The sequence below is a fragment of the Solanum tuberosum genome, unplaced genomic scaffold, assembly GCF_000226075.1.
Source record: "Solanum tuberosum cultivar DM 1-3 516 R44 unplaced genomic scaffold, SolTub_3.0 scf00363, whole genome shotgun sequence".
In the NCBI taxonomy this organism is placed as follows: Eukaryota; Viridiplantae; Streptophyta; class Magnoliopsida; order Solanales; family Solanaceae; genus Solanum; species Solanum tuberosum.
Genome location: NW_006239298.1, coordinates 73,024 through 84,311, shown reverse-complemented (window position 1 = coordinate 84,311; position 11,288 = coordinate 73,024). Strand labels below are relative to the sequence as shown.

The 11,288-nt window shown below is 32.8% G+C and overlaps 4 protein-coding genes across 4 annotated transcripts in view; 2 read left to right on the top strand and 2 right to left on the bottom strand.

Annotated features, from left to right (window-relative positions):
• LOC107063530 (uncharacterized) overlaps positions 1-604 on the top strand; it is a 2,561-nt gene extending 1,957 nt beyond the window's left edge. Inside the window, exon 2 of the mRNA XM_015315503.1 lies at positions 447-604. Within this exon, the coding sequence (XP_015170989.1) occupies positions 447-604 (158 nt within the window). The remainder of the gene's footprint in view (positions 1-446) is intronic.
• Positions 605-1,499: 895 nt separating this feature from the next.
• On the top strand, positions 1,500-1,907 carry LOC107063529 (putative F-box protein At3g47150). Its single transcript, XM_015315502.1, has one exon. It carries the CDS (start codon positions 1,500-1,502, stop codon positions 1,905-1,907), a length of 408 nt encoding a protein of 135 aa, XP_015170988.1.
• A 383-nt stretch (positions 1,908-2,290) lies between these two features.
• LOC102579170 (cyclin-P3-1-like) lies at positions 2,291-3,543 on the bottom strand. Its single transcript, XM_006361786.2, has 2 exons — positions 2,999-3,543; positions 2,291-2,929 (listed from the first exon to the last, which is right to left on the bottom strand). The coding sequence occupies exons 1-2, from the start codon at positions 3,403-3,405 to the stop codon at positions 2,656-2,658; spliced, it is 681 nt and encodes a 226-aa protein (XP_006361848.1). The 5' UTR covers positions 3,406-3,543; the 3' UTR covers positions 2,291-2,655.
• A 1,615-nt stretch (positions 3,544-5,158) lies between these two features.
• On the bottom strand, positions 5,159-9,736 carry LOC102599557 (probable pectinesterase/pectinesterase inhibitor 25). Its single transcript, XM_006361840.2, has 3 exons — positions 9,021-9,736; positions 6,332-6,671; positions 5,159-6,161 (listed from the first exon to the last, which is right to left on the bottom strand). Exons 1-3 carry the CDS (start codon positions 9,684-9,686, stop codon positions 5,473-5,475), a joined length of 1,695 nt encoding a protein of 564 aa, XP_006361902.1. The 5' UTR covers positions 9,687-9,736; the 3' UTR covers positions 5,159-5,472.
• Between the last annotated feature and the right edge of the window lie 1,552 nt (positions 9,737-11,288).

Sequence of the window (11,288 nt, the reverse complement as noted above, 5' to 3'; positions counted from 1 at the left end):
TGTATGTTTTTTATTAAGATCTATTAGGAACATGTATACCGGGTTTAAGAATGATCGTCGTTTCGGTGAAGATTTGGCGATGGAGATACTACAAAGGTTACCTGTGAAACCGTTGTTGCGATTCAAATGCACGAGCAAGAATTGGTACAGTCTTATTAATAGCCATATGTTGATTGGTAAACAGTTGAATTATCATGAAAGTAAGAATAAACTGAAAATGTTAATATACCAATACAAGACACTATTGAATTGACAATTAACATCGAGAAGAGTATATATAGTTTAGTCTTGCTAGGTCTCTTAAGGCTGTGCATTGAATTCTTAAACCTAGAATTTGATGTCTTTATTTAACAAACCTTCTCCCCATGAGAAAATTTGAATAGATCGATCAATCTGTAATTTCACATTGACTTCTGGGATTCTAGCACTGTCATTTTCTTTACTAGACGTTCTCGGGTGGTCTCCTCTGATGTACAGGTTGGGGAGATGGGGCATTTTAGATTTCGATATCAGAGCCAGAGAAGTAGGTGTAGAATTTATTATTGCAAGGAGAGCTTTAGTAACAATTGGACGAGTAAATGAGGATCTGGACCAACATATTTGACTCCTCTGTGAGCATCTGATATAATTTAATGAGTTAAAATCTAGTAAAATTCATAATATTGCAACTTGCAAGTAAGTAACTATACTATTTTTGTAAGTTACTAATTTAATTTCAAGTGCGTTGGGCTTAACCATTTAATTGCGGTACATTTAGCCATGGCTCAAATAGCTATTGTAGAGTCGTATTGTTTTCTAGTTTCTCTTAGTTACTTGGTATCTGTTAAGTAGAGGAATTATAGGGTGCCTCCAACTTTATAAACTAGTGTAATATATATGGCCACCAGCATTATGCAGACTCGTTGAAGATTTAGAAAAGGAAGTTGCGATTCAAGTGCTTCTGCAATAGGTGGTTCACCCCTCTCTTTATAAGATAATACGGCCACCGGCCTCAAGGAAATTAAAGGGAGGTTGTCTATGTTGCAATTCAAGTGCATGCATTTGACATAATATCAAATTCCTAAAGCACTTTGTTTTGCATCTGTTGTTTAAAAATACTCTACTTTTTATTCTTCCCATACAAGTTACAACACAAAAAATAGAAAAAGAAACTAATGCTAAAAAAATACTACGGAGTATAAAATAAGTCATCTTAATTCTCCATTTTGGATTAAAATGTGCTATAATGCAATACTTCTCCATTTCTCATCTTCAAAGATTTCACTAATAAAAATATATTTATTTGTGATTTAATTATATAATTCAATTTATATACATAACATGAAAATAATATAATTCAATTTATAAAAGACATTAATTCAATCCGCTAATCACTGCCAATTCACTAGTTCTCTCCCATTAAAATTTAATACTATATATTTTTTTCTTCCCCCAATTTAATACTATATATATTTTTTTCTTCCCCTCCTGTATGTTTTTTATTAAGATCTATTAGGAACATGTATACCGGGTTTAAGAATGATCGTCGTTTCGGTGAAGATTTGGCGATGGAGATACTACAAAGGTTACCTGTGAAACCGTTGTTGCGATTCAAATGCACGAGCAAGAATTGGTACAGTCTTATTAATAGCCATATGTTGATTGGTAAACAGTTGAATTATCATGAAAGTAAGAATAAACTGAAAATGTTAATTCATAGCCATGATGACATTCCCAGAGTCGACATAATTTCGAATTCGGAAGGAACCCCTGTAATTGAAAATGCTGATCATCTGTCGAGTTTTCTTGCTAATACATATCTTATGGGAGGCCATGTGAATGGCGTGTTTTTATTTCAAAAAGGATGTGGTGGATCTGATTGTAGAATGGGATTGTGGAATCCTGCAACAAGGGGGGTAAAGATCTGATTGAGTGTTGACAACTTGGTTTATCAAAACGGTCTTTTATGAGTTTGATTTATTCATGGCTTTAAGTTTTTTGTTCCAAATGGGATTGCGTACGTTAATATGCCAATACAAGACACTATTGAATTGACAATTAACATCGAGAAGAGTATATATAGTTTAGTCTTGCTAGGTCTCTTAAGGCTGTGCATTGAATTCTTAAACCTAGAATTTGATGTCTTTATTTAACAAACCTTCTCCCCATGAGAAAATTTGAATAGATCGATCAATCTGTAATTTCACATTGACTTCTGGGATTCTAGCACTGTCATTTTCTTTACTAGACGTTCTCGGGTGGTCTCCTCTGATGTACAGGTTGGGGAGATGGGGCATTTTAGATTTCGATATCAGAGCCAGAGAAGTAGGTGTAGAATTTATTATTGCAAGGAGAGCTTTAGTAACAATTGGACGAGTAAATGAGGATCTGGACCAACATATTTGACTCCTCTGTGAGCATCTGAAATAATTTAATGTTTGCAGCCAAGATATTGCTTATACAATGCCAAATTCCTTAAGACGCTTCGTCTTATAACAATAGTTGTTGTTTGAGTGTTAGCAATTTTGCCGACTTGCTTTATATATAGGAGATGAAACATAGAGAAAAGTTGCAGTTCAGGAATAAACCAGCAGTTGTAATATTCAACAGGTACACAATTCAGAAGATTTATCTCAGCCTCTTCATGCCTGTCCATTGGATTTGGATCCCTACACCCTAGAAAGCTCTACAAGTGTATCCTCCAACTGTAGGTGAACAATTTGATATGTTCTTGTTTACCAAACCCTTTCCCCATGCAAAAATTCGGATAGGTCGATCAATCTGTAATTTCTCATTGGTGTCTTTCTCTAGCTGCAAGCAGTACTTATCAAAGTTCTCAACACTTACGTGCAGTCGGAAATCAAGGGCTGCCAAGAATTTCATCTCCAGCTTGTTCAGTTCTGTTGTGGTTATTCCTCCTACTTTTGCATAATAAGCATTGTTGTAGCAGCTGAAAAAAGTGCTAAAATCTCAATTGTATAGAAAAGACATAAAAACTCAGATTAGGAAGGATACTTACTCATCATCTACAAACTTGACAGCCAACATGATGCTAGTGATGAGAAGCCGGTGAACATTAAGAGAGGTGAGTAAACAATGAGTCAGATTGAGGAATCTCTCCAAATATATGTATGCAACCACGAAACAGGAAGGACTGCAGTTGGAGTACTTAAAAATGCGCTCAATGTACTGCTGAACAGTCAAAACAGGGGCTCTTGTCCCATGGAAGACAGTCACAACACCTCTCTTATTTGATCCCTTCAATGCCTTTTCATTCTTTTGAACTGACCTCTCAACAACTGAAGCTACAATCCATAGAATCTTCGGATTTCCTTTATCTCCTCTATCATATTCATTCAACCCCATATTTGTATAAGTTTTCGAATTCACAGATTTTGTACCAAAACCCTCTGCTCCCATGATCATTTTTGAGGTTAGACAATTTTTTTTACACAATGAAATCACAACTAGTGAGCATAATATATATATATATGACTTGTTGATTTTAGGTGGGAATAAAGGATTGTTATCAGAATTATTTTTTCCTTTTTGTTTGGTTTTCCTTTTTGCCTTAGAAATTTATTCCTTTTAGCATCTTGGCGTTGCTTCTACGTTGGTCAATATTTCTAAAGAATATCAACGAGGGGGGCAAAATGATACAGCAGATGCACTATCAACATAAAAAGGTAAGTACTATAGTTAACTTTTCCAATTACTTTAACAAAATAAAGTTAACAATTAAAAAAAATAAAATGATGAGTAGTAAATAGGTATATCATCTTTTACAAAAAAAAAATCAAAAAAAATCAACAGAAGTCAAAAAGAATTCATCCACAAGGAAAATGAGTAGGATTTAAGGAAAGTAAATTGTACGCAAATCTTACTTCTGTCATGAAAAATGAGGAGGAAAATGGATGAGGAGAGAAAAATATCATGTTTGATTGAGATTCTCTACACTCAAACCTAATTAATCAACAATGGTTCATTTTTACTTAATACCAGAATTATCAAGAAAATCAATGCGATTCTATTCTATTTTTTATTTTTATTCTTTTAGGTAATACATAATGCCAAAAGATATGTGAACAGAATAATTTAATTACGATATAATGTGTACATCAATGAATGACGAAAAGCAAATAGACTATATAACCAAAAAAAAACACCAAAATAGTACAAATTAGAGATAATAATCTTTGTTTTTGTTCAAGAGGATAATATTCTAACTTATCTCAAGAATCAACACTAAATTCTAGATCACTACATGAGTATAAATCCTAATGTTTTATTCTATAACATTTCTGATACGAGATCCAAAATAAAAATGATGGCAAAGGCACCAAGGAAAATCCCCTAACAAATTATCTCATGCTTTAATTAAGTTTCAAATTTTTTGCATTATATTCCAACACCATCCAAATGATACTTTTTACAATATATACTAGAGTACTTTTTATGCATTATTTCCTTTTCTTTAACTTTATGATATGCTTTCTTTTCATTTGTCTTGTATGTTTCCACCTTTTCATCCAAAAAAGTCCATGAAGGCAGGCCACCAGCTTGGTAGGAAAAGAAATTTACATAAGTCATGATTGGATAATATTAGGCCTTTGTTTAAAATTACTATTCAAAAGTAGATTTAGCAACAAAAAAGATTTGAGTTTCTTTTTGCAAATACTGTTTGTTTGAGCTGTTTTTGTAAGAATTTCAAACTCACCTTTTCAATTTTGTTTAAAACTTCAATAACTGTTAATTTAGGTGTCATATTTTTATAGTCTTTTTTTTTTTTTCTTTTTCTCTTTTCATAATTTCACTGTAAACTTCAAATTTAATCTTTAATAAGGTACTTATAGTTATACAAATATCTATGACTCGTACAAACCACAAGCTTTAAAAGTTATTTTTACTTTCTTTAACTTCATGTTCATCAAACGCCACCACATAAATTGGGACAATAGGAAGTTTCATTTTTTTTTTTCAAAACAATAACAGCTCAAACAAATTAAGCAGTCTCTGGCAGTGAGGACTATGATTTTCACATAATGAAGTATATATGTGAAGAGGTCTAAGGAGATTCAACAAATAGTATATATATATATATATCAATTTATCAATCTATACAGTGTGATTTTTCAGCGAGGAGATATCAATTGTCACCTCTTGGAAGGGTGCTCTGCCATTGTTTCTTGCTAATTTTCTGAGATAATTGAATACATGGACATTTTCTTTGAGCCTATACAAATACATTTCTTAGCTTATCTAGCTAGTAGAACAAATGTAAAATAACATGATGTAGAAACATTTCTACATCATGTTATAAAGAGTAGAAAAAGTTATATCAATTCCCTTACCCCATCAGCTAGAGCAGAAGTGATCAGTGATACTCTGTGTATTTATAGCTAGGATATTCTTAGCACTAAAAGAATAAAATTGAAGAAAAGAATGTGACAGAAGTACACAAAACTATCTGATTTATACAGATTTAATTTCCCACTAGAGTCCTTGAGAAAAAGGAACATTTGTGTAAGGCAACCAAGTATCTCCCATAGTGAAATTATAGACAGTAAAGTTCATTGCTTGTAAAGCATTCATTAAGCTATAACCAGGCCATTGTACTCTCATTGTAGTATTAGCCCCTGGTCCATAATTCTCAAACTCCCCATAATAAAGGGTGTCTAGTCCATACGTTCCGTTCCACTCTAACCATCCAACAGGCGTGATCACGTCTCCTATATAGGACTGCATGATAACAGTCCTTGAGTAATTGTGCCAAGGCCGACCAAGAAAACTCAACGTGAGATTCGGGTCCTGTGCCAAATCAGGGGCAGCTTGAATTGTGCAGTTCTGGATAGAAATGCCAGTGTTCTGGTTGGGATCACTCCGGCCTTGTGCTGTGAAGATGTTCTTTTGGTCTGGCATTGGCTTCCTAGCAAAAAGATTGCAATTTTGGAAAATTGCAGCTGCATTGCCAAATATGAAGTCAACAGTACCATAAATATCACAGTCTCTGTAGAATTGTCTTAAAGAGTGCACGTATAACGTGTCTTGATAGCCCTCAAAACGACATCTATAGAACGTGGAAAGGTCTGCATTGTTCCTTAGAGCTACAGCTTGGTGCTTCCAAGGACTAGCTACGTTCTTGAATGTTATGTTCACGGCAACAAACCGCTCCCCTGAAACAGCTGCACATGGAAAAAAAGATTTAGATACCTTTTGCTTAAATGTAGTAGTAACACTTGAATATAGAGTTTCACCTGTAGAATATGTTGCGACTATTTTTCACTTATAAGGGTTAAAAAGCGGCTATTTGTGAATTTTATTTGAAAATGACCGGGAGGCATAGTTTACTTACCAAAGGTTGCTGAATTGTAGGTTGTCCAGCCATCTATGACACTTCGATTTCCAGCAATCACAGTGCGATCAACTCCTTCTCCAATCAACATAATGTTCTTCTTGTTCTTGGCCATGACAACATACTCCTCGTAGTATCCTTCCTTTGCGTAGATGAGAAAATAACCATCATCAATCATTGAGTTATTAGGTGCAAATGCAATGGCTTCTCCTATCGATGAAAAGTTGCATCCACCGTAAGGGCTAACTGTTACAGTTTCCTTAATGTGTACTCCATTTTCTACTAACTCGTCAAGAATCCTTCCATCCCTTTGATGAGACATCTCCAGTGCTTGTTTAACCTGTTTGCTAGCGTAAGTTTTCTTTAAACAGATAAATGCCTAATATGAAAAATCATAAAGGTAGATGAAACTATATGTAATTTGCGACAATTTATAGTACCATAATTTACCTTAAAAATCTTTTTGAGTAGGTACTTTGATCTCTTATGTCATGACTTTGTATTACTAGCATTAATTGTGATAGGGATGATTTAATCATTTTTGTTTAATTTTTCTTACAGCAATTGACATGCAATATATATTTATTTATTTTTGGAAAAGAAATGCTCATAGAAGAGATTGGGTAAGCCACAAGAATAAGTACTCTTTTCCTTTGGACCTTGACACCCAAATAAACAAGTCATGTGGGAAACACAATACTTGATCTAATAAAATTCCAAAATTTGAGTATTTGGTAGTATTTGTTTTGATGATCACAATAGGTGGCACACCAAAATCTAATAATCACTCACCTCTTTTCTTGCATCCTCTGGCCTTTCATTAGTGAAGGGGCTTAGATCCTTGTTTTTTTTTTGAAAGGGACCATAATTTTAAAGATGCCAAGTTTTTTTTTGTAGTTCATGATAGTTGGTTTCAATTTTTTTTTTTTCTTTTAATTGTATAAAAAATAAATCTTATAGGATTTACATATTAATTATATTTTGAATAAGAAAAAAATATTTTTAATATAGTTGTTTTTTTGGTAGAGCATGTGGGAAGGAAGATGAATATGTCAGAGTTCAGAGTTGCTTGCCTTTACCAATTGTTTTCCCCACATGCAGATTTATAAGTACCAAATTCTGAAAAAAAAGAAGGAAGATGTACTGATGTAGGGACTATACTGGGAGAGATGTTTATTTGTTTGGGATGCAATCGAATGAAGCTAAGGTAGGGACAACTGTATATTGACTTTGAAGCCATAACATACGGCCCATAACTCAAATTTATTTGCAGTCACACAAATCAAAATTTCCATCAAATGTTCTAAGTATTTTTTTTGCCAGCATTTTAATTTCTAACAACTCTAAAGTCAAGAATTAGGTGCAATTTTTTCGTTTCTCTAGCTAGAACTAGAATTCGGCAACTTAAACATGTCAGTAATTTAAGGGAAATAAATAAGCCAGACACTATTTTTTTTAAAACGTTATTTTTAACCTATTTTCCTCATATTTAAATTTCATTTATTTTTACAATCCTAATTGTTCTAATATGGTACATGTAATTTTCATTTTTAACTAGGGTATCACGTGGTTTTCTCAGGCCAATCAATAGAAAAAGAGAAAGATACAAAATCTACCAGCTCTCATTTCCATCTAGTTGTTAGTAGAAAACAAAAGAGAGTGATCACTTACACTATGCAATATTTGCTCTACCAAACAATTTCTTTTACTATATAGAGAAAATAGGGGTATGTAGCATCTAAATTACTTGTAATTAGTCTATAAATTCTCTGTTCATATCATATAATTTTTAAAAAAATTGGTTAGTCAAATAAAAATTATATATTTATAAATATATTTTTGAAAAATACTTGATTTAACAAGAGATTTTAATTTTTTTTAGCAAACAAACTACTTAGGAGTACTAGTCATCACAAAGGATAGAGACCTTCTAGTTGTGAGTAGAAGACAAAAGAGAGTCAGGTCATGTACAGTATTGTTCTCCCCTAACAAGAAACATATTCGATTACTAAATATAATTTTTAATGTAAGGTAAATATTTTGGGTAATTAAGCAAGAGCACCAGTTCTTGAAATGGGAGAAGTAGAGGCAGCAGTACTCTTCTTAATAACGGTGCACTTTTAATTCGACGTAAAGATCTATGTATAGACATAGTAGCTTCAATAATAGAGAGCGGTGGAACAATCAATGCAATGGGCAGTCAACTTGCAGCAGTAAATGCAGAAAAATTCTTTTCATTTGGACATACTCATATGGGATGAAATTAATTATATACACCACAGGAGTAAATATAATTTTGAATTTCATTTTTTCACGTAAGATATTTTGATTTATGTTAAGGTATCTTTAATTAAAGAATTAAAGATTTTAAAAAGTATTAATTTTTTAAATTTTATGTCAAATCAAATTGAAAAGTAATTTTTCTTACCTTTATTTTCTATGAGACTTAATATGCTATTGTTATCAATAAATCAAAGCAAGGAGGTAAGTGATCTAATAAGTAAATAACAAGAGTGGAGGGAGGTCTCTCAAATTATTCTAAATTTAAATATTCATGAAAAATATTACGAGATATAGTTTGAGTATCCATATAACAAAAATGTATAATATGGAATAAAGTTGAGATAATTTTAATGGAGAAGTAAAAATATCTCGAGAGTGTTGTACATGTTCGAAATGGGATAATTACCTTGGAAGCGATGAATCTCGAACGTCGTGCCCACTCTTCCTCCATCAATCCTCCGTGTTCCGCCAACAATCTACCGCTCTTTCTGGATTTTCGAACGCGCTCCAATGCATGCGTCACCAATCCAAGAGACACACTATAGATTTCCGCGGCGTTGTTCAGCGGCGCCAATAGTTCAGTCACCATACTGCTACCAGCTTCTTTCAGTCCCTCATAACACGTCTGCTGATTCGTCACCACAGCACTAAGCAATGTATGGATTTTCCCAAATAAATCCTCTGAAGTAGTGGAGACATCAGCTCTTTTAAGCTCGGTGGAAATTGAATTTAAGTAATCGACTGTGAGTTCAGATAACTGGTGACAATCGGTCAATGCGCTAATCTCTTTAGTATTGGCGAATAACGATCTCTGTTTCTGTGTTGAGAGGAAATGCGCGATTAAATTGGATAATTTGTTGGCTTTTTTCTGGCATTGCTTGACGGAGAATTTGCTGTAGTTGTCATTTGGGTTAGAAGGAGAATGCTGAAATGCGGAGAGAAGAGAGCGGCAGAGTTTTGGGTAAAGTGAGGATTTGCATTCCACGGAAGCTGATGATTGATTTAATTGGCTGAAAATTGGAAGAGCTAAAGAAAAAAAAAAGAGAGAAATTGTGAGGAAATGCTTCCGCATTTTTGTTTGTTATCACGTGGAACAACGAAAGGGTAATGTGTTTTGGGTGAGTGTGATGGATAATGGAATTTATAGCTAGGTTGGTTCATCAAGTGGAGTCATAGCTATTTATTTCTATATCATTCATATACATAGATATTTGCGTGTCTATTAATTATTATATTATTTTATATCTCTATTTGATGCATTAATATATTCTTAATTTTAATTTAAAAATCTTTATTTTTATTATAATTTATTTATTTAAAGAGGGATGGATAGTATAAAATGAGAGAAATGATGGTAAATAGTAAATGCCTAACAATGAAAGTGATTACCAAGCGGACGGCTGGAGCAGCCGGTAGTAACTACTCTTGTAACCACCGTCGGGTTTGTTCACACTCATTTGCACAAAAATAAAACTTCTACGTTGTTTCATATTAGGGGAAAGTGGTTGACTAAATACAAAATTCAGGTCTATTTGGATATTATTTTAACTAATTTTTGAAATCAGATTGATTTAAAGTTTTTTTTTTTTAATTGTAGCTTTTCATAAAATATAAATCCTCATAATTTCTGACAATTATCAAAATTTCCTCAACTTTGTATAATTTTATTAAATGAGCAAATCATTGTTCATAAATAAAGTATTGAAATATCCTACTGAATCCTAAAAAAAAAATCCTACAATACCAAATAATAAATTACATATTTTCATGTATTTTTATAAATAAATATTTGCTTTACATGTTATTGAAAATTTTTAGATACACATAATTTTATAAAAATCCAATGAACAATAGATTAACAATAGGAGTGACTAGTTATTCTTTGAAAAAATTCTCTACATTTGTACGAACAATCTCTGCACGTCGAGCATTAGTTTTTTTTTTTGCGAAATTAAATTATGAATTTTGATCTTAATCAGGATGGTGCTCTTCGATCCAATGAGCTTGATGACTTGTTTTCCACTGCTCCAGAGAAGTAATCTGTCTTTCCTAATATCTTTTACTACTTGGTTATTTCCTTTTTGATTGTGCTACTGAAGATGAGGAAAAATGATTTGATATTATGATAGGCTTTTATTTTGGTTTGTATATTAAGTGGTGATGTATTTGTGGTTCTAGTTGACAGAGGGGAAAATGCCTTTCCAGGCCTGCCTAAAATTCATATGAGCTACGTTCTTGATGCTGGAGCTGTTAAGAAGTTATAGTGAGAAGTGATAGGTTTGTTGGGATATATACTATTAACCATGTGTTAAGAAATAATATTTATTATAGAATAAATATTTGCTCAATTTTAATAGATCATATATTCGTTTATGGTGTCTATTTACTTATATAGTAGATGATTTAGTGTGTAGAGTTTTAGCTTATACACAGAGGATTAAATCATCGGTTCTTATAAGTATACAGATTTTTGTTCACAATCTAGGATGAAAATTGGACATGTCATCGGTACGATTGTAGCACAAGATTATAGGTAATTTATCTTGATTATGGGAACGGTATAGTTCCAACTTCTTGTGCTAGTGCATTTTGTATGTATTGAACGGGACCGAGTAGAGATAGTTGTTTTAGACTGACTGACAAAACATATTCTCTAAACTATTAAATGTACTTA